The sequence below is a fragment of the Cyprinus carpio genome, chromosome A25, assembly GCF_018340385.1.
Source record: "Cyprinus carpio isolate SPL01 chromosome A25, ASM1834038v1, whole genome shotgun sequence".
NCBI classification, from domain to species: domain Eukaryota; kingdom Metazoa; phylum Chordata; class Actinopteri; order Cypriniformes; family Cyprinidae; genus Cyprinus; species Cyprinus carpio.
In genome coordinates, this window is record NC_056596.1 from 19,399,226 (window position 1) to 19,422,559 (window position 23,334).

The window sequence follows — 23,334 nt, forward strand, 5'->3', positions numbered from 1 at the left end:
AAGCAATTGTATGTTTAGTGTCCCTCCCACTGTACTGACTCCATACAAAACTGTGACGTCAAAACCACAAGGTTTACCACCGTAATGCAAGTTTGTGTACTGTTACACCCCTAATATCCTGTATTAAAAATTGAGTATATATAACCCCCACCAAACCCGCTGTGGGAATTCTCATAGTTGGCAACCCAGAGGATATTTGACATTTAATTATTGCAATCATATTCTGAATTAGCATTTCACAGTGTTTATTCATTCTGAGGACTACTAAATCTGGTTTTGTGCAAGTGAGATGAGTAATCCTAACAAACTGCATCACAGTGTGATACAGCAGCTGCACTGTTTCAGACCAGAAAGCCCTCCAGCGGGTGATGAAAACTGCCCAATACATCACGGGTGTTCAGCTGCCCTCCGTCAGAGACATTCAGAACAAATGCTGCACCTTGTATTACAACCACTTGCATTGAGCTGGTGTCTGCTTCTCTACCTCAAACTTTGTACTTATTTGTATATTAATTATTGCATATACACACATATACATGTATATATTTATTGTTATACAGGTGCTGGTCATATAATTAGAATATCATCAAAAAGTTGATTTATTTCACTAATTCCATTCAAAAAGTGAAACTTGTATATTATATTTATTCATTACACACAGACTGATATATTTCAAATGTTTATTTATTTTCATTTTGATGTTTATAACTGACAACTAAGGAAAATCCCAAATTCAGTATCTCAGAAAATTAGAATATTGTGAAAAGGTTCAATATTGAAGACAACTGGTGTCACACTCTAATCAGTTAATTAACTCAAAACACCTGCAAAACCTTTAAATGGTCTCTCAGTCTAGTTCTGTAGGCTACACAATCATGGGGAAGACTGCTGACTTGACAGTTGTCCAAAAGACGACCATTGACACCTTGCACAAGGAGGGCAAGACACAAAAGGTCATTGCAAAAGAGGCTGGCTGTTCACAGAGCTCTGTGTCCAAGCACATTAATAGAGAGGCGAAGGGAAGGAAAAGATGTGGTAGAAAAAAGTGTACAAGCAATAGGGATAACCACACCCTGGAGAGGATTGTGAAACAAAACCCATTCAAAAATGTGGGGAAGATTCACAAAGAGTGGACTGCAGCTGGAGTCAGTGCTTCAAGAACCACTACACACAGGCGTATGCAAGACATGGTTTTCAGCTTCGCATTCCTTGTGTCAAGCCACTCTTGAACAAGAGACAGCATCAGAAGCGTCTCGCTTCAAAAAGGACTGGACTGCTGCTGAGTGGTCCAAAGTTATGTTCTCTGATGAAAGTAAATTTTGCATTTTCTTTGGAAATCAGGGTCCCAGAGTCTGGAGGAAGAGAGGAGAGGCACACAATCCTCGTTGCTTGAGGTCCAGTGTAAAGTTTCCACAGTCAGTGATGGTTTGGGGTGCCATGTCATCTGCTGGTGTTGGTCCAGTGTGTTTTCTGAGGTCCAAGGTTAACGCAGCCGTATACCAGATAGTTTTAGAGCACTTCATGCTTCCTGCTGCTGACCAACTTTATGGAGATGCAGATTTCATTTTCCAACAGGACTTTGCACCTGCACACAGTGCCAAAGCTTCCAGAACCTGGTTTAAGGACCATGGTATCCCTGTTCTTAATTGGCCAGCAAACTCGCCTGACCTTAACCCCATAGAAAATCAATGGGATATTGTGAAGAGGAAGATGCGATATGCCAGACCCAAGAATGCAGAAGAGCTGAAGGCCACTATCAGAGCAACCTGGGCTCTCATAACACCTGAGTAGTGCCACAGACTGATCGACTCCATGCCACGCCGCATTGCTGCAGTAATTCAGGCAAAAGGAGCCCCAACTAAGTATTGAGTGCTGTACATGCTCATACTTTTCATGTTCATACTTTTCAGTTGGACAAGATTTCTAAAAATCCTTTCTTTGTATTGGTCTTAAGTAATATTCTAATTTTCTGAGATACTGAATTTGGGATTTTCCTTAGTTGTCAATTATCAGAATTAAAAGAAATAAACATTTGAAATATATCAGTCTGTGTGTAATGAATGAATATAATATACAAGTTTCACTTTTTGAATGGAATTAGTGAAATGAATCAACTTTTTGATGATATTCTAATTATATGACCAGCACCTGTACATATTGCTATTTACACTTTTCATTGGCTCTGTACTTATACTCTGCACAATGAGAATAAAGTTAAATCTAATCTAATCTAATCTAAACACATGCTGACATTTAGTCTAGAAGTACAATAACATCATGTTTACACAGCGCACACAACTCCCGAATTCTCTCAACATGGGCACAGGAGAGCTGTCAGTGAATAAATGAAAAAAACAAATCAAAGTAACTCAAAGTAATTAAAAAGTAATGCTTTACTAGCTACTTGATAAAAGTAATCTGATTTCATATCTCACGTTACTTGCAATGCCTTACTCCCTACACGCTGGCAGACTCCTACATTCTCCTTCAGACAGGAAAGACATGAAATCTCTAGAAATGAGCAAGCAGATGATGTTTCCAAAGTATAATACCTTCGACAGATCTGACGTCTCTATCAGATCTTAAATTCATTGGTTAGAATCAGAATGAGATTAGTAACAGATAAATGACAGGAAGTCAAGTCTATATGGACCAAGAATAACATTCTACTGCATTAACCTTTGGGATCAAGTCAATGGCACGTAAACTTCCACTTATGTGTGCATCATGTGCAGCTCACAGGCTGTCAAACATATTTTATTAGATCATGATAACAACAGATCTCTTTCAGACAATTCATGGTTTTATTCCAGGCCCTGTTTACACCTAGTTTTGGTTGAGAATAGAGCCTCTGTAAACCAGGAAAGAGGTCTTTATGGAAATGAATGTTTTGAAAACTTAAATTCAGGTATATGGCACAATGCAGAATGTGTGTTTTGAAAGAGTTTATAGATGTAGTTCAAATCAGCCCTACTGTTTTAGTATCCCCTTTTTTTGATGTGTCACATCTGAGAGTTCATTATTTATTATCATCAGATCACTGATAAACTCTTCATCTCAATAACTAATGAAGATGCAATTCACTGGATGGAGAACCAAAGAAATAAACATCAGATGTGAGTTTGTGGTGTTTTATTAACACAACATGCAGCAGTAAATGAGAAACATTAATGCAATCATGCAAGTATGAGGAGAGAACATGAATAAATCTTGAACAAAAGCATCAGTCTCAATGTTTGCTACACAAGTGAAGAAATGAGAAACAAAACTAAAACTAAATGGAATTATGGACAGATCTTTCTGTGATAATAGGATAAAAGTGGAGAAAAAAAAACTTTTATTGCAGACCTGTTAAATGAATTTGTTTTACATTATGGGCTGTTTTCTTTAATATTTGAGGTCCAAGAAATTTGAACACAAATTAATATTTTTCTCATTCAAATGCAATTCTGCAATTTACAAGATGATCAGAGGTTTTGTGCTAAATGCAGCGGGTCAGTAGATACTTCCTGCAGCTGAAAGGCTGAACACAAGAACCCTGTTTGCATATTGTTTACATTATGAACACAGGCTGAGGTACCTGTACAATAGAGAGGATATTGATCATCAGTACTCATCAGTTTAGAGCTGTAGGGCTCATGTGTGATATGTTGACACAGCTGCTCTTTCCTGTGTGTCTAACAAACATCGTCCACTGAGAGACAGTTGAAAACATTTAGCGCTCAATATAAGGTGAAAGACGCCCATGCAGCAAACTAATCTTCAATAAAGCAATGCATTTTTATTATTTAGGTGGTTTATAGTTTGTTTCTCCGCCTGATGATGCTGTGTTCTGACACTGGGCCGGATGTGATGTCACTTCCTGTTAGAGTGTCTGTCTCTGGTTGTGATTGGCTGGTGAAGTTATGCAAAGAAATGTCCTCTATCTTTGTGTTTCTGTTGCCATCTGTCTTCTCGTCATGCTCGCTGACAGGCTCTTCATCAGGACGGTTCATCTCCGCACTCGTCTCATCTCTCATCTGTGCATTTGAGCTCACGTGAGGCGAATGAACACGACAGAAACGCTCATCCGGCTCTTTCCCGCCATTCTCAGGAAGACCTGTGGAAATAAAACGCTACGTTACACACCGATCATGAATAAAGACCGCGAGGATGTGTAAATGATATCCGAGCACGATGTGAACTGATCTGCGCGTCTCACCGTCCCACTCGCGGCCGCAGGAGTTGTCAGTGTTTGCTGGGACTGTGTCCACGAACTGGCCCTCCTGCATGACGCGCGTGATCTCCTGCAGCTGGTACAGTAACTGCTGCTCCTCATCCACGGCCACCGCTCCTCCAAGACTGCACCAAACCAACACACACGTCACACACTCACGTCACATCGAAACACACAGACACACACACCGATATCCACACCTGTCTGAGCTAGCGCTGGCTGCAGAAATGATTCTCTCGATCACATCCTTCGTCTCGTTCAGTCTGTCCTGCAGCTGAGCCAACTCAAAATCAGCTGAGAGAGAGAGAGAGAGAGAGAGGGATCCGTTACCCGACCCATCAGACAGACATCACAAATATACATGTGTTTAAATATAATGTGATGTCCAGGTTGTGTGTGTGTGCTCATACTTATTTTCCTCTTCATGTTTTCTGATCTGACAGCAGTGAATCGGCTCTTTGGAGGTTTCGCTGTTTTGCCTTTGGACGTGATCTTTAACAGACACAAACAAACACTTCACATGTCAACGGAGCCTCCGGCTGTAACATCTGAAATCCAGGAGTGCCGTCTCACCTTGAACAGAATGTAAAGGATGTACAGTAAGATCCCGAAGCCGTAGATGGGAATGATCTGCCCTGCGAGGTTGGACTTCCCTCCAGTGCTGGGGCCAGTGCCGGCTCCTTTGGCCCGGGCGATGGCTTCAGGGTTGTGGGCTTTGGAGAAGTGGCGTCCAGAGTGCCGCTGCTCCTCAGATACAGGCGGTCTTTGAGGCATGGGAGGAAAATGACCTGCGGGCCCTACACGAGACATTTACATACTGCCATCAGTGTTTACATTGCATAATCATCAGGGCTCCCTTTCATCTCATCATATAAACATCTACATTTATGCATCATTTACATACTTTTCCATAGAGCACCAGTTCATTTAAGGTTTTTGTATATGAAAAACCATTTAAAAATACATTTCATGTAAAGCTGTGTATTAATACATGTACGTTTCAATTAATATTTATTTTCCCTATATGCTTTACAAAAATTATTTGTATTTATGTACATAATTGTTTTCATTTTGGTTATTGCTGATACCACCGCTGGTCTAGAACACAATGCAGTGCCTTTCAAGATTCAAATGCAGAAAACATTTATTCTTACTGAATCGAGATAGAAAGAGATTGTGTAGTAATGAAATAAAATGAATCGTGTAATGATAACAATGCTCGTGTACCTTCGGAGTGCGGGGTGTCCCTCTTCCCTCGCGATAAAAGCATTTTAGGCAGCAGAAGCGCGACGCACAGCACCACGCATGACACTAGAGTGAGCTTCTGAAATGTCGAAATAGACATGTTTAATGATATCTGATTTCAGAGTGACTCGAGTGATCGCGGCACCTCTGTAACTGTATCTGCATCTGTGACGCACACCTGCCCCCCGCATCCACATAAAAACAGCCTCTTCATTTCCGGAGTGCTGCCATAGAGACGGAACATAGCAGACACAGTGACGAAGTGGGCGAGGTTTAGCAGTCTCATTATAATTCTCTTATCTGAACTTTTCTCAGTAGCGTTTTCAGTGCAAACAGAAAACAGTTTGTCAGCGGCATCATTATAAAGTGATGTCCAGTCCGCGGCTGAACCTGAGAACTGTGACTTTTCTCAGCGCTGATTACAGACGTTTGTAATATTTTTTAAATTTATTTTATATAGACGACTGGGGCAGGTTTCAGTCTTTATGTCAGGTGCAATGGTTGTGATTACACATTTTATGTGCAAATATCTCCATTGAGTCAGCGTCACAGGAAAACGATAACATTAGACAACAAATGTGTGACACATGCGTAGAAAATGAAATAAAAGCCTTGGCGAAGGTGTGTGGCACATCTTAATATCCTCCTGACTATTAAATATCTTTCAGGCTTTTACAGTATGTGAAGCAGATTTAGGCCTACAGATGTTTTATTTATTTATTTCCTGTATGTACAGACGTGTTGGATTAAATGAGAAAAATGTATAATAATAATGATGATAATAAGCAGAGTATGAAAACAGATTAACACTTGACGGTTTTATAGTAGTAGTTTTTACTCCAGTCTGCTGGCGGCGCTCTCTCGTTTAGATCCCGCTCGACGCGATCGACGCGCATTATCTCGCGAGATCACAGGACGACTTCCTCTTTGCGTTCTCTGCTGCTGCCATGGTAGGTGCTCAAGAAGAGCTCTGGGTGTGATTAAGACATGAATCCTTCTCAATCCTTTGTTAAATAGCGTCAGAACAACATTATAATTTATTGATGTGATTCCATATGAGTTTAAGTATGATTATCAGTCTGTATTGTGTGGATGCGTTACAAAATGTAGATATTAGTGGCATTGTGGAGCTGTAGCGGCGCTCGCGCTGCTAGTGCCCGCAGCTCTTTTTGTGTGTCTCAGAAGTCAACTGAAATATCCCAGCATGTAAACTACAATGAAATAAATGTTTTTTCTTAACAGCCGACCAAGAAGTCTAAAACTAGGAAGCTGCGCGGGCACGTCAGCCACGGGCACGGGCGTATCGGTCAGTAAACACGTGAGAGAGACGGGAGTTCGTGAATCCTGCGTGGTTTGCGCTCTTTATAACATTAATCTGTGACTGTTTCTGCAGGCAAGCACAGGAAGCATCCTGGAGGTCGCGGTAATGCTGGCGGGATGCATCATCACAGAATCAATTTTGATAAATAGTGAGTAAAAATTTTCTTGTCTTTTATGGTGTTTTCAAGTGTTGCTTATACAACTCATTGTTTACTTGACTTTTTTTTTCTTATGTTTAAAATCTTAAATTTGCCTTCATAAAATCTGCAGAAACCCTGTTTGCTGTAAACATATTTGACTAGCAGTAGCTTTTTGTGAACGAGTGATTTTTCTTAAATTCTTGATCTCGAGTGTTTATTGGTGTTTGTTTTCTACAGTCATCCCGGTTATTTTGGTAAGGTGGGCATGAGACATTACCACTTGAAGCGAAACACTCTCTTCTGCCCCACCATTAACCTGGACAAGCTGTGGACACTGGTCAGCGAGCAGACGAGAGTCAACTACGGCAAGAAACCCGACGGGCCGGCACCCATCATTGATGTTGTGCGCGCTGTAAGTGCTTTTAGCTGCTGCAGCTTTACATAAGATCAGCAGCATCTACTCTGGACACATGTGCATGTTTTAAATGCATCTTCATGTATTCAGTTTCATGTAGTGGTTCTTCATCCTGCTCATGGGGACCCACTGCAGTTTGTTTGCATGTTAGATGAGAGCCAGACATGTACAGTGCTGTAGGTCACCAGGACTGAAAACCACTACTGCACACAGAAGTCATTCATAGCTTGTGTTTTTAATCACTTAAGGGTCTGCTCTTCCCAGCAGGACTGTGTCTGTGTGTATGTAGATTTGTCTACACTTGCAAGGGGCAAATGCTCTCTCAGATGTAGTTGAATGTGAGAAAAAAAATGGCTTGAGGACAATTTAAGTGCATTTCACTTTAAGGCTCACAAATCAGTCAAATCATGTGCTTTTGTGTCTGTAAAAATCTCACATACTCACTATTACTTGAGACTCATAACCTACTCGGTTTGAAGCTTTAAACTTGAGACAGTGGCCATAAGTAGGGTCTTGTCTGGAAAAGCATGATTTGTGTGTATATATAACTTTTTTTTTACATCGTTTACACTTATTCAATCATTTATGCGTGTTCATTCACACAGCTGCATTGGTGTGACCTGCATGTGTGTCTCTGGTTCCCGGTGTAAGGATGTGCTGATCTTGTGTTGTTTTTCAGGGCTACTTCAAAGTGTTGGGTAAAGGCAAACTGCCCAAGCAGCCGGTCATTGTGAAGGCCAAGTTCTTCAGCAGACGGGCCGAGGAGAAGATCAAGGGTGTTGGAGGAGCGTGTGTGCTGACCGCTTAAACTCCTTTTGCTAAATAAAATATCTGAAAAGTTTAACGGTTTAATGTTTTGTTTTTTGATACATATTACATTTAGTTCAAGAAGTTATTTTGTTCTGATGGCAGCCTGGCAAGTGATCTTTTGTGTTCTTATAAACCCGATTTTGAGGTCATCTAAAGGTTTTTTTAGCCTTAATTCTTATCAGTAGTTTTCAGCTGGTTTTGAATGTTTTATTTGAATGTTGACTTGCATCAAAGACCGTAACAATTTTGTATATCATTAAATTGATTAATGAAGTGTGTTTTGAACTATGATTGTGAAATTTGGCTGACGATTAATTGTCTAAAAATAGTCACGGTTATTGCAGTTGTCTGTTTTAGGGCTTTTGGCGATTATGACAATGCCAATTATCACGATTAATTAGGTCTGGGCAAAAAAAAAAAAAATTGATATCAATTCTCAAAAGCCGCGAATCGATCTTTTCCGGTATTTCAGCACACATTTAAAAGCAGATCTGATTAATGCGAGTCTTTTCATTAGTCTTCTCCACTAGATGTCACCCTCTTATTTATCTTGCGCAATGTTACAACAGAAAGCCTCTCACTCATTCAGTGCTTATCATGGCGGAGAGACTTGACAAGTACCAAGAACAAGGCAATATGCGCGATTTGCAATGCCCAGGTAAAATTATATAGTAACACTTAAAATCTGCGGGAGCATTTGATATCGCATGTAAACTCTGCAATGATCATCGTCTCACTCTGATGATATGAATACACGAATTGCATCCCCAGAGTCACTTCATTAGCATTTTACCGTTTAATCTGACAAAATTACCGTCATATCACATACACAGCAGCTGCAAGTTCATCACGGCAACCCGTCAAAATAAAAGTTTAGTTTAAACAGGAAGAAACTGTCAAAAATATATTACTATTTAGCAGTCTTAAGACTCAATGTAACAACGATGCTACTATTACTACTAATAAATATTTTAAAAATCTTTTATTTTTAAATGAATAATCACATTTGTTTTCTTTTTAATTTTAACTGTTTCGCCAAAAATAAAAGGGTTTTTCATTTGATTAAGATCAGTTAAATTGTTTTATGACTTCATTTGATTACCAGAAAAATTAAGACGAACATTTTATATGGCCCTATTATTGTTTAAAAAAGGACGCTATACAAAAAAAAAAAAGGTTTAAAATAAAGGCCTCTGTCTCTTAATTTCTTTTTATAAATTCACCATTTGTAAAATGTTTACTGTTCATTTTTTAGAAATATCAATAGCATTTGTATTAAAACTATGTTCACTGAATGTAATCATAAAAAAAAAAAAAAATCGAGAATTGAATCGAATCAAGAGCTTGTGAATCGAAATCGAATCGAATTGAGACATCTGAATCGATACCCAGCCCTACGATTAATTGTCTGTTTCTATGGCTTTCATTATATAATTGTGATTAATTTAAGCATTCAGTAAATCATTGTTATCTTTTAATCTTTTTTGAGTTATTATTCTGCAGTGTAAGATTACATAGAGTATTCCAAATTCTAAGAATCTGCCAATCCAACACCAGCGCAATTTTTTTTTTTTTACTAATGGTCACTCTTTTTTAAACCCTTTGATAAACATAGGCTAAATACTCTTTTCCTCATTACAGAGAAAAGCTACATTTGAAAAAAAATATATAAGCTATGAAATTTAACTAGCTGACTGTAATCTAGCAGCAAAGACAATATCTTGAAAAAAAATCTTTGGTGCATATTATACAATTTAAACGTGTTTATTCTGTTAACTATTTGTATTCTTACAAAATACATTAATTAAAATAATATAGAAATCATGAAAAAAAAATAAAAGCTTATAATAATAATCTTTCTGTGTGCAAAACTTTGAAAACGTGAAACGCTTCAAACAGAGTGGCACAGAGTGAACTGCTGGTTTCGTCTGGTCAGAGGAGAACTGGCCCCCCAACTGAGCCTGGTTTCTCCCAAGGTTTTTTTCTCCATTCTGTCACTGATGGAGTTTTGGTTCCTTGCCGCTGTCGCTTCTGGCTTGTTTAGTTGGAGACACTTCATTTACAGCGATATCGTTGACTTGATTGCAAATTATTGCACAGATACTATTTAAACTGAACTGAGCTGCATGATGATATCACTGAATTCAAGGATGAACTGCCTTTAACTGTCATTTTGCATTATTGACACTGTTTTCCTAATTAATGTTGTTCAGTTGCTTTGACGCAATCTTTTTTTGTTTAAAGCGCTAAATAAATAAAGATGACTTGACAAAGCTCTTATGCACATCTAGGGTGCAGAATGATGTGCTTGAAGCAACACAGATACTTTTGCACATTTAGGTTGCAGAATGTCCCGAATCGCACACTAAACCCTTGTGGTCTTCCTCTGAGTCTGCACTTCAGTGACGTAAAGCCGCTTTGACTGTCGGGTAGAAGTCTGCTGCGGCGCTCGCTCCAGTGCGGGCTCGGCAGATGTGCACAAAGGGGGCGCTCGCGAGCACCCTTTTAAACGCTAAAATGACGAATGGGACACACTACGGTCTCGTGGACTTAACGGACACACGCACGTGGCGGCCATTGTAACTCCACAAGGCCGAAAGTACACATGAAGGCCCTGTCCCAAATGGCGCACTTCATGTGGACTTTCGGTCTCGTGGACTTAAATCGCGCATGCTCGCTGAGCCTACGAGTCTGTAGGCCGTCCCATTCAGCATTTTAACGCTCTGAAGTGTGCTCAGCAGCGCCCCCTTTGTACCCTTGAAGCGGTCTTCCGCGAAGCCTGCACAGATGCAGGTTCCGCACACTTTAACTTGACATCTCAAACATAATAATAGCACGTTTAATAATACGATCGCATTATGATTCATTAAATAAATAGAACTGAATGTCAGGGCTTTACTGAGTCATATGTAAACCTAGTATTTATATTTAAACCTGTAAATTCATCTGAAACTCACGCACATGTTTATTATGTGTTAAAATTGTAATCTTAGTTCAAATGGAACATAGGCAGCATATTCCCAGAATTCCTGTCAAAATACAACCAGACCGTTATTTCCGGCATGACGATCGAGTCTGTCCCAAAAATACCTCTCAATGCGCCCTTGTGGACTCGCGCCAAGGGCCCTATAGGTCTACACTACATGACGTCACCAAAGTGTGGACTCCGAGGAAGTCCACAATTCCGGAGTGTGCCATTTGGGACAGGGCAGAAGTGTTCAGTTTGAGACAGGGCCCAAGTGTGCAACACTAGTCCTCAAAAGTGAAGCCATCGCGTTTTGATCGCGCCCAGGTGGCTGGTCCTAGTATCTGTCATAAACCCCGCCCTCTCCATGTAATCTAATGGGACGTGGGACACACTAAATAATTAAATTTTACTTTGAATATTTTGCTTTCAAACATGGTTTATGTCATTTGATGTAGATTTTATCACGCTGATGTAAGTTAGGGTGTTCGTTTTTTAAATAAGTTTGGTTTTAGTTATGTGATGCTGTAAAAACGGGCGTGTGACGTCATGATTGACAGCTGAGACTGACAGCTTCTCTGAGCGAACTGAAGAGCCAACAGACTTTTTTGGGATCTTCAGGAAGAGATTGGAGTTGTATCTACCTTATTTTAACACAAGCCTCTTGTACGAAAAATCAGCAGACAAAAATTGGACCAGTCAGGCTAATTTAAAAAAGGGTTAGGGGCGTGTGTTTGCGATTGACTCTGTGGAACTGTGGGGGGGACACGGCTCCACTTCACTATCTACTGCGCAGACTCTGGTCCCGAGTTCGCTACTACAGACTCTGGTCCCAAATCAGTGCAATATGGCCGCGCCCTATTGGGACAATGATGGCTTCACTTTTCTTCAATGGAAGTGAATGAAGGTGTGTCGTCCATCTTTTTTTTACAGTCTATGGTACAAACAAAGAAAAGAGAAATGAGAGAGCAATGAACTCCAGCAAGATGTCATTTTATGTGAATCCCCAGACCTTTATCGACACACCAAGTATTATAATGGGTATATATCATCTAGGAGAGAGAGTTTGACTGTCATAACGTGCTGTTTGGATTAAGGTTGGGCCGATAGACGATGCCATCGCCGATGGCTGACAGACATCCAGACATCACGATGTTGAGCCAGTAATCCGCAACATCCCAACTCCGTGTTCGGAAAGGAAATTAAGTGTACTACAGAACCCCTGAAGGAAATAAATAGCCTATGGTGTGGGAGGATAACATATATATATTAAATAGCCTATGGTGTGGGAGGTCACATTATATATATCATAATATATAATATATATACTGTACTTTACAATATATTGGGTAATTATATATATATATATATATATATTGTGGACATCAGGGAGAGTCTACTAATATGCAGGGCACTGAAAACGATTTCGAATGCGCGGTCTTATTTTACTTTCATTTTCACTTTTGAGATTCACGATCACACGGACTCTATACTACAGAGCAGCAGTACCTACCACACATTTTACAACATATTTGTCAGTGGTGCAGTATCTGCTAATCATTTCCCATTGTCCTATCAGTCATCTCTCCTTACTCGGTGTATGTGGTAAGTGAACCTTCATGTACAATGTAATGTTAGCAAGCGACTAACCATGACCCTTTAGTGGCTCCATAGAACACGTAATTTGTTTTCCTTGCCTTTCTGCATATGGATTCACACTTTGGGCACACCCCCTAACCCCGCCCCCCGATGTCAGCGTACATCACAATGTCTGTCTGTAAGACATCGTCCGATGCCAATTTGGTAGACATCGCCCAACCCTAGTCTGAATGCTGAGCGGAGACTAACTGACAGCTGCAGCAGCACAAGGAAGATCAATTTCTGTAAACTTAAAGTTAACAATTTAAATATAATTCTGTCCCTCACATTAAGATATGGAAAGGCTTCAGATGACAAGTTATACAGTGAATGAAAACCAAACTGGTGCTCTTCTGATTCTTTTGGTGTATGAACCCCCCCCCCCCCTGTGTTGTATAAAAAGCACAATAATTGCGGTTAGATCAAATAATCGCGATTAGACAGTTTTTAAAATTAAGTCATTTTAATGTAATTATTTAATTATTGTGACAGGCCTAAAGTGAACATTGCAAATCCAATCGTCCTTTGTGTCAGAGTGCTGGAGTTCGTCAGAAATAGAATGGGGCATCAGTTTACTGTCATTGGATTTGACAATGTTTTGCTATTTGTGAATCTTGAGTATATTCATCATCTACTTTACATACCAGGCACTGGCAGTATTTTCACAAACTTGTAACTTGCATGCTTAGAGCAGAACCATGCATCGTTAATTTATATTTCTACATGGCTCCCTGCAATACAACTCTGATTCTTCTATTATTGCTACAACCACAACTGCTACAACTGATAACAGAGCGCTAAAGCGTGTACTGTGAGTTATGTTGAGGTAATTAAAATATTTCAAATTAATATGTTGCGGTCAATTATTTACTTATCAGGCAAGTGGCCGCATGATAAGTGGGAAAATTACGCAGTGTAGCCTTTATCACCCTGCAGAGGTTTCTTTTGCAAAATAATCTGCTGACTGTAAACTATCCCTCACCCTTGCCACGCCCCCCTTGTCATAGCTTCGCACCCCCCAGTTTGGGAACCACTGTGTTGATGATTTATTAATGAAAGTTATTACAAAGTGTATAATATATAATAACATTATCTAAAATATATATTGTCTGTGTCGTGTGTAAGGATCAAAAGCAAAGGTGTGTTCAGATAAAGAAATGTAATTAATTCATTTAAAGACATAAAACCATATCCAAAGTATGACCTTGTTCATACTAAGTGAAGTTAAAAGAGTCCTCCAGCTCAAAAACAAAAACAAAATGGAAACCAATGGCTTAGTCAGGCTTTATATTGTGCTCCTTTTCCCTCATGTCTTTGCTGGTTCGTTGTTTGGTGTGATCCTGTCTGACTGCCTGTGCCTGCAGTTAACTATTGCTCTTTTTTTTGCTCTTGTTCTATTATATCTTTGTTGTTTAGTTTTTTTTCTCCTTTTGTCTAGTCCTATTAACTTTTGCCTTTTTGTATCCCAGTCTTGCTTCTTTTGGATCTGTTTTCTACTCAAGATTTTCTATCTAGTTCCCTGCAAGTTTTGTTATTTTGTTTTATTTTTTGTTTGCAAGTTTGCTATTTATTCCTAGTTTTTTATTTTATTTCTTTATTCATAGTTCTTTGCATCAGAGTTGATTTTTGCCTCTAGTTTCATTCATTTATTTATTTATTTTCCTCTTGTGTCTTGTCTTGTTTATTGTGAGTCTTGTGTTTATCCCTGCCCTGTATCCCGATTTTTTTTCTGGCTTTCCCAGCCTGAAAGCAAGCCTCTGGTTCCTGGTGTTCCTGTCTGGTCTTGCCCACCGTCATCCTGCCTGGTCCTTCCTTTTTCTCCGCAGTCCCCAAGCTTGTTGTCACCCAGGACAGGTCTCAGTGGTCATCCTCCTTGCCTGTCACTGTGTTGTCTGCTCTGCCCTACAGTTTGCATGCTTCACTCTCCTTGTTGTGCCCTGTCTTAAATAAAACACCATCACTGCTCATTCTGCATCTGGGTCCTCTCTCTTGCAGATCCGTGACATAGGACCTAGCAAAATGAGCTTCAGGGTAATTCCTCCTGCTACTCCCCGTTAGAGAAGGGCACTCCAGTGGGGGCTGGGACCACTTTGCCAGCACGGAAGGGATGTTTGAGCCTTTGCCCAGTTCTTCTGGACAATGGCCAGGGGCCTTGAGTATCACAACGTGGCCCTTATTGGACATCGTCAACCACTGTCTGGATGACACTGTACTCCAGTGGGAGATAGAACTGCTGAGGAGTTTGGTTTTCTAGGGCTTCTCCAGATACCTACATTTTTGTAAAGAGAGAAGGCTAAAAACATCACCAGAATATGCCTGCAGGGTCCATCCCCACCATCCCTCCCTTGTTAAGTCAAGTTCAGGACCCTCCATGTCATCAGAGCCTATTCCTGTTATAGTCAAGTCAACTTTATTTATATAGCACTTTTAAAAATACAGATTGTGTCAAAGCAACTGTACAGCATTAATTAGGAAAATAGTGTGTCAGTAATGCAAAATAACAATAGTAAACAGTCATTTTTCGGTTAAAGGCAGTTCATCGTTGAATTCAATGTCATCATCCAGCTCAGTTCAGTTTAAATAGTATTTGTACAATCAAGTCAGCGATACTGCTGGAAATGAAATGTCCCCAACTAACCATGCCAGAAGCGACAGAGGCAAGGAACCAAAACTCCATCAGTGACAGAATGGAGAAAAAACCTTGGGAGAAACCAGGCTCAGTCAGGGGGCCAGTTCTCCTCTGGCCAGACGAAACCAGCAGTTCAATTCCAGGCTGCAGCAAAGTCACATTGTCGGAGGACTCAGCTGGTTCTTGTGGTCTTGTCCCGGTGGCCGTCTGAGACAAGGTCTTTACAGGGTATCTGGGATTTATCTAGTTGTCCTGGTCTCCGCTGACTTTCGGGCCTGTAGAGGTCCTCTCTAGGTGCTGATCCGCCATCTGGTTTGGATATGTACTGGATCTGGTGGCTACGGTGATCATCTGATCTGGATACAGACTGGATCTGGTGGCTAGATCTGGTGACCTCAGAATAAGAGAGAATGCCATTCTTCCAACGATGTAGCAAGTACATCGGGTGTTATGGGAAGTGTTTCCGGTTCCGGTTGACCTAATTAATGCAGCCTAAAAATCATTTAACAGATTTGAACATTACAAATGTGTTAGTGTGTTATGTGTAAGCCAGGTTAAAGAGATGGGTCTTTATTCTAGATTTAAACTGACAGAGTGTGTCTACCTCCCGAACAATGTTAGGTAGATTATTCCAGAGTTTGGGCGCCAGATTGGAAAAGGATCTGCCGATCGCAGTTGATTTTGATATTCTAGGTATTATCAAATTGCTTTTTAGAATGCAGCGGTTGTGGAGGACTATAATGTAACAAGAGTTCATTCAAACACTAAGGTGCTAAACCATTTATAAGTGAAAAAAAGTTTAAATCGTGACATTTGCCAAGTATGGTAACCCATACTTGGAATTGGTGCTTTGCATTTAACCCATCCAAGTGCACACACACACACACACACCCCAAGCAATGGGCAGCTATATCCAGCGCCCGGGGAGCAACTGGGGGTTCAGTGCCTTGCTCACGGGCACTTCAGCCATGGGTATTGAGGGTGGAAGAGAGTGCTGTTCATTCACTCCCCACCCACCTACAACTCCTGCCACCACTGAGACTCGAACCTGTGGCCTTCTGGTTACAAGGCCAATTCTCTAACCATTAGGCCATAGCTGCCCCTAAATTACTTACTTTATAGGTAATAAGCAAGATTTTAAAATCTATACAATGTTTAATAGGTAGCCAGTGCAGTGTTTATTAAGCGTACAGAACAATCACCCAATAAAGCATTACAATTTTACATTTACATTTAATCATTTAGCAGACGCTTTTATCCAAAGCGACTTACAAATGAGACAACAATAATCTAACCTTAAGGCCATAAACGCATGGATTAACATTTCTGCATCTGACATTAAGAGCATAGGTCATAATTTATATATATTTTTGAGATGGAAAAATGCAGTTTTACAAATGCTAGAAATGTGGCTTTCAAAGGAAAGATTGCTATCAAATAGCACACCTAGGTTCCTAACTGTTGACGAAGAATTGACAGAGCAGCCATCAAGTCTTATGGCCCGTTTACACCAAGAACGATAACTATAAAGATAACGATATTAGCGTCCACACCAGCGAACGATATCTTCTGTTTGTTCTAAGCGCAAGCTCGTCTGGCGGTTTAAATTCTCAAGCTCGTTACAGCAGGATGGATTCTGATTGGCTCAATTTTTTATCGTTCATCAGCTGTAAAAAAAAAAATTGTTTTGAAAGTGATTCCAACGATATCGTTTTTCTTTGTCTTTATCGTTATAGTTGTGGTGTGGACTCTGCTGTTTTTTAATACTGAAAATGATTTTTAGAACTATATCTTTATCGTTATCTTTATAGTTATCGTCCTTGGTGTGAACAGGCCTTTAGACAGTGTTCTAGGTTATTACATGCCGAGTTTTTAGGTCCTATAATTAACACCTCTGTTTTTTCAGAATTTAGCAGTAAGAAATTACTTGTCATCCAGTTTTTTATATTGACTATGCATTCTGCTAGTTTTTTTAAATTGGTATGTTTCGCTGGGCTGCGAAGAAATATAGAGCTGAGTATCATCAGCATAACAGTGAAAGCTAACACCGTGTTTCCTGTTCCCCCTGATGAAATCTGAGCCCCAAGAGTAACATGTCATTCAACGCGTGCATTCATATACAGTACTGTAAGGATTTACCGGCCCTATTACTGAGTTTCTTGAGGTCCTCCATAAGCACTGCACTAAGATTAGCACTAATGATCAACCATGATCAGATGATAAGACCTCATTTGTTCACAGTCTCAGTTCACACGATACGGTCCTGACTGGAAATCCGCACAGATACCATTTTTCTCTAAGAAGGAATTTAATTGTGAGGATACTACATTTTCTACTATCTTGGACAAAAAAAAGGAGAGATTCGAGATTGGTCTGTAATTAACTAGTTCTTTGATTGGCTTAACAGCCAGTTTGAAGGTTTTGGGGACATATCCTAATGAAAATGATGAATTAATAAGAGGATCATATATAATAAATAATCAGATAGCCACGGAGGCTAACCAGTCTTGTCTTGCCCACAAAAGTTGACTCTGTCAATCATATCATGCTCTCAGAGACTGTTCCTGTTGTCTGAAACAACTGTGATTATTGTGCTTTTTATACAGCGCAAGAGGGAATCATACACCAAAAGAAACAGAAGTGCACCAGTTTGGTTTTCATGCACTGTATACTAGTGATGCGCGAGTCGTCTCATGACCCCACAGGTCGGGTTGGGGCGGGTAAAGAAATTGGCACTTTATTTGCGGGGCAGGTCATTAAAAACAAAATAAATAAAAAATCCATGTATGTTGCATGCAATTCACTATAGCCTATATTAAATATTTGGAATATATATTTTCATATTTTATTAGGTCCTTTGATAAGGTTACAATACAAAGGTCTACGTAGCAACGTAACTTGCGCGATGTCCCCGATGCGCGGGTTGTCTCATAGCCCGCGGGCGGGGCCAGGGCGAGGCGGACAAACAGGTCTGTCACTCCATTAGGTGATGGCTCGGTCAGTCACAGTGGGCTCTGGCTGTTGCTCCGCGCAACTGGATGGTATTTGGCTGGGCTCTGGGTCTGGAGTGGGGCTGGTGAGTTTCTCATCAGCATGGCAGACGGTGAACTGGAATCCATTTTTCACCAGTACCCACTCCACAAAGGCGGCAAAATTCCCTCGCGGACTGTCTTCCGTACAACCACCCTTCACACGTGATGCTGGGGCTCGCTTTGTAGAATGAGCAGAGCGAGTCGTACCAGTAGCTGGTATTGTTAGCAATGTCCAGAAAAAAAAGAAATAAAAAAAACCAGAGAGCAAACGAGGGGAAACGCGCCGCTTAACTTCCTGTTTTTGTCGGATCTTCAGTCACACTCAGGTGCACTCAAAACACTCACAAAGACGATGAAGTTAAAATAATCTTTAATATCCACACAAACGGTAAATCCACAAGAGGAAGGCTTAGCACACAGCAAGACATAGACGAGATCCGACAAACGCTAACTGAACAGACAGGAACTTAAATACACAGGCAAATTAAGATAATAAACTAGACACAGGTGAACAAAATGAACTAATCAGAGGGAAAACTAGGTCAAAACAGGAAAACAAGAGTAAAGACAATAAACTACAAGTCCATGATCATGAAAGGAGGAGGGTGGCCTGAAAATATTTTTCTCTACAAAAGTGAGGCCCGGCAGAAAAAGTTTGGGAACCACTGCATTAACAGATTTAATTAAACATGCAATCCTTATATGATCATGTAATTTTTAAATCTACAAATGATTTTAACCGCACTTTATAATTTTCATTAATAAATCATTTACATTATAAAATGCTTAACAGATCATTAGATAATATATATTAAAATAGCTACAAATATGAGATCACATGCTTGTAAATGTTCACTAATAACCTTATTGAACAATAGATAATGATTAACAGATAATTAGTTAACCTAAATTAAAATGCTTAAATGTCATTAAAATTTCAAGCAAAGGAAACAGAAATATATATCAAAATAAGAGTGCATGGAACAGAACATAAATGAACAGAAATGTGACTGAATGGCATAATGTCACAAAAGTAAACTGACAGCTGAAGTACACTTATTAACTTTATTTCTTTTAAATGTTACATTACAATACAGTGACACATTCACTAAAGCACATTGTGTTTCTTAATTAAGGCGAGCATAACAGAAGATATAAGTTAAATGTTTTAACAATTTAGTACACGTGAGGAAGTAATAATCATAGTTGAAAAAAAAAAAAAAAAAAAAAAAACAATATGACTGTTCTGCTTGCTATTTAAGACCTTAAAATCTTTGATCTTTGAGTTCTTTGAAGCATGAAATCACCTTCAGTTCATTTGTGTCTTGACGTTACTGTACAACCCATTTGGTGCAAACGGTAAATGTTAATCAAAGCCATACATCTCAGGATAGTATGCCTTAGAAATCTAACAATCTAAGTGACAAAGATGTATAAAAGCTAAAACATTATTGGATTTAACATGGAATTTATGGTTTTCAAGTCTGTTACACTCTATGAACACAATGTAAATGAGAAGTATATCTTATGAAATGATAATGTTCCACAATGTTAATGCTTGCTTAACATACTGTTAATGAATATCCTATCAAGCACCTATAAATATGAAAAGCATCAAATGTACAAAAGAATTAAAAGCATTAGAAAAATACCATTATACAATAAAAGTGAAAAATATCGAGGTACATTTGATTGAAAAGAATTAAAGCAGAGGAGAGCATGGCTCATCACATTAACATTATTTTTTGAGTGGAGCCCATCTGATAGTTTGAACATACAGAAGAATGAATAAAGACAGCCCACTTCAAATCTGCTGGGACTTTTCATAATTCCATGTTTAAAAAGTCCTACAACTTCTCCCATTTAGACTTAGTTATAATTAACTGCAAACAAAACAACCAAAACCTTTAGGATTGAAAATCAGAAGGAAATATCATATTTCATTCAAAACATCCAATGGCCCTTTTTATGGGTTAAAATGGTAAATTGTTCATTGCATTCAGGTTTTTAATGCCTTGATCTGTAATGATAACTGATATGCTTCATATGAGCATTTCATCAGTGTATAAACACTTTTTTAATGTAATGGTTAACACATTTATGCAGTTTGTTTAGAGAATCAATTAGTAAGAAGAATAATTCATAAGCTAGAAACATACTCAAGTATGCAAACGTAAATGCTTGGCCAATGCATTGCAAGTATGTGGTCTCGTACTGTACAATTTGATCTTGTATTACTGTGGTCATAACAAACCTTCATTCTCAAGGGGACGACAGGGTTACTATTTTTTATTATGTTGGATATGTTCTTCAAGTAGTTTAACTAACTTGCTCAACAAGATATTTCAAAATGCTTTGTCATGACAGTAATTGACCTGCAAGACAATACAGAATACCGTCTACGCCAGTGTTCATCAGCTTGAGATCCACAAGCCTCATCAAACACACCTCACTAGGATAACTGGACAATAACTGGCCTGAGGACCACAGCTGAACAACTCTGATTTATGCTAATGTCCAGCAGTGCTAGGAAACTGTTGCATTATGAATCTGATACAATGATGCACAAAATCGAGCTCACATAGCCAAAAGTGTTTTCGTTCACATGCGTCTGTAGAGTATGTTAAGGCTTTGTATTTTTATTATCATTTAAATGTGTCACAGCAGCATTCACTGAAAAAGAGAACAATGACATATAGGGAAACCCCCAACCCCCCCCCCCCCCCCCCCCCCCAAAAAAAAAACATGTAGAGCACACAAATAACATTTAAGAAGCATGAAAAACTGTACAATATGAACTCAGGCAGTGTGCACTGGCGACAAGCTTTATTTTAGACCGAACAGCATGTCTGGGGTTCGTCAGTGGAATGTAATGATAGAAACTCTGAGGCTGATGATGTTAGTAATTTTTGCAGGCTGTGTGAGACATGGAGCGTGAACGGGTCAGAGTACTCGTCTCTTTGCAGTTGTCCTCCAACCGTGTCTTTCCCTGTTCCTCTTTCATGAACAGATCCATCATGAGGATCTTCTCTTTATGGATCTGCAAGCTGATGTCTTTGGGAATATCTGGGATGATCCAGTCCACAACATCACTCATCAACATCACCACATTCTGCAGAAGATGAGAGGAGATGTATACAAATTAACCAGCCTTTTTGTTCCTCATTATATCACAAAAAAAAAAAATAATCACTCTCAAGTGTTTGTCCAGTTCAATTAATACACAAAATATCCACAAATATTATTTTCTCAGTTTTTCAGCATTTTTATCCTTAGAATGTTTATTTTCTTTGGCAATAATTTAATGTAGCTGCTGAACTGATACTGTAAATCTGGGAGAGATGTGTCTTTAGATATTAAAGGCTAACCTGAAAGACAATGACAAATGCTAGTCTGGCTGCCAACACAGCCCAGAACTCTTTTGAGATCTCGTATGGTGTCGGAGACCACGGAGGCTCTCTGTAGTCTTTATACCTGGAGTAAAAGGAGAAATATGTCATTAATTATTTGTGTAGTGTTAATTGAGTTTAAAGCTCCTATTATAGGTACACTGTACCTGCAGATGTCCACATGGAAGCCCAGGTGGAAAGGCTCCAGTGGGGCGGTACCATTTTGGAAGTGACTGACATTAAAGTAAGACAGCGTGTGGTTGACAAAGCCGTGCATCGACCCATCTGGACTGTACATGTACTGATAGACCAGCCGTGGAATAAAGTCTGATGTGAAGGAGATCACAAATGCCTACAGGAAAGATAACGGTTTTTAAGGTGGCACACTTAAATTCAAGCAAGCAGGAAATTATTTTCATACATTTAGAATAATTTTAAGTATGTAGAAACAAAACTTTTTCTCTTAACGCTGAAGCCTGATTTCTTAACATTTGTGTAGCTCCACAAACAAATGACATTTCAGTCCGCCAAAAAGGAGGGGCTGGCTACTTATGTAAGTTAGCACTGAGTGCCAATTCATCATAATCTTCTCCTTCAGCACAAAGATCATATCCTCACTGACTCCAATGAATAAGAAACTTCCTGCTTGCCGCAGAAGTGCCCCAGCAACGAATTACGCTGCTGACAGTTCTTGCAGCTGAGAACGCAAATCTCCCCTGCGGCTCTCCAAGGATACTCCAGCATAGAGCATATTAGACCATATTTCGGACAAAAGAACATTTTCAGTGGTGTTTGGTGCAAAATGCTGTGCCATGAATGTGGCTCATGCAGGGCACTCCTGCACTCCTGGATGAGCACGGTTTGGGCAAGCCCACAGAGAGGCTGGGCTCACAGAGTCATGCTGTTCTCATTACAAGAGCATGCATCTCGCCTCGCTGCACACACAGATCACTTCCTTTGTAGATAGTGACACTGCCCCTAGTGCTCTGAGGGGAAAAACAGTGGAGTTATGGGGCAAAGCAGATGGGTCAGAGTGAGCTTACGCCAGCTCAGATCCCATGTTTTACTCTAGCCACAGAGAGAAGATTCCCTGGTGCTCTTTTCCTGGCCAGCAAAGGGGGAAGGGGAAGGCTAAGTCCCGTTGCAGTGGGACCTCTTTCCAAGATGGCTTGGTATGTTCCTTCCATTCCCTCGTCCAAATGAAGGTGTTGGAGCATGTGTTTATTGCCAATGCTGGGTTTGCACCAATAGATGTTTGTGCACCAATGCAATTCTGGCCTGGGAAGCCATCCTGGCCATTCTGGGTGGGTTTGCACCAATAGATGTTTGTGCACCAATGCAATTCTGGCCTGGGAAGCCATCCTGGCCATTCTGGTATTCTTTTAAAATGAACTGTGCTGGATGATGACACATCACTGAATTCAATGATGAACTGTCGTTAACTGAAAATTGAGTGTTTACGATTTTCATTTTGCATTATTGACACACTATTTTCATATTTAAATTTAATTTCAATCTGTATTGTTAAAAGCACT

At 39.7% G+C, this 23,334-nt stretch overlaps 3 protein-coding genes across 5 annotated transcripts in view; 1 reads left to right on the forward strand and 2 right to left on the reverse strand.

The window, feature by feature from the left end:
- Nucleotides 1-3,523: 3,523 nt before the first annotated feature.
- ric3b (RIC3 acetylcholine receptor chaperone b) lies at nucleotides 3,524-5,709 on the reverse strand. The gene is made up of 6 exons (XM_019068762.2): nucleotides 5,444-5,709; nucleotides 4,790-5,013; nucleotides 4,627-4,708; nucleotides 4,417-4,510; nucleotides 4,202-4,341; nucleotides 3,524-4,099 (listed from the first exon to the last, which is right to left on the reverse strand). Exons 1-6 carry the CDS (start codon nucleotides 5,559-5,561, stop codon nucleotides 3,798-3,800), a joined length of 960 nt encoding a protein of 319 aa, XP_018924307.1. The 5' UTR covers nucleotides 5,562-5,709; the 3' UTR covers nucleotides 3,524-3,797.
- Nucleotides 5,710-6,022: 313 nt separating this feature from the next.
- rpl27a (ribosomal protein L27a) lies at nucleotides 6,023-8,177 on the forward strand. The gene is made up of 6 exons (XM_042715823.1): nucleotides 6,023-6,082; nucleotides 6,331-6,411; nucleotides 6,704-6,767; nucleotides 6,855-6,930; nucleotides 7,159-7,333; nucleotides 8,016-8,177. Exons 1-6 carry the CDS (start codon nucleotides 6,038-6,040, stop codon nucleotides 8,142-8,144), a joined length of 570 nt encoding a protein of 189 aa, XP_042571757.1. The 5' UTR covers nucleotides 6,023-6,037; the 3' UTR covers nucleotides 8,145-8,177.
- A 12,950-nt stretch (nucleotides 8,178-21,127) lies between these two features.
- Nucleotides 21,128-23,334, reverse strand: part of LOC109050811 (anoctamin-1) — a 70,211-nt gene continuing 68,004 nt past the window's right edge. For all 3 annotated transcript variants that reach the window (XM_042715826.1, XM_042715824.1, XM_042715825.1), the window contains 3 exons: nucleotides 21,967-22,151; nucleotides 21,779-21,884; nucleotides 21,128-21,522 (listed from right to left, as the gene is read on the reverse strand). In XM_042715826.1, coding sequence (XP_042571760.1) covers nucleotides 21,310-21,522; nucleotides 21,779-21,884; nucleotides 21,967-22,151 — 504 coding nt within the window. In that variant the 3' untranslated portion in view covers nucleotides 21,128-21,309. The remainder of the gene's footprint in view (nucleotides 21,523-21,778; nucleotides 21,885-21,966; nucleotides 22,152-23,334) is intronic.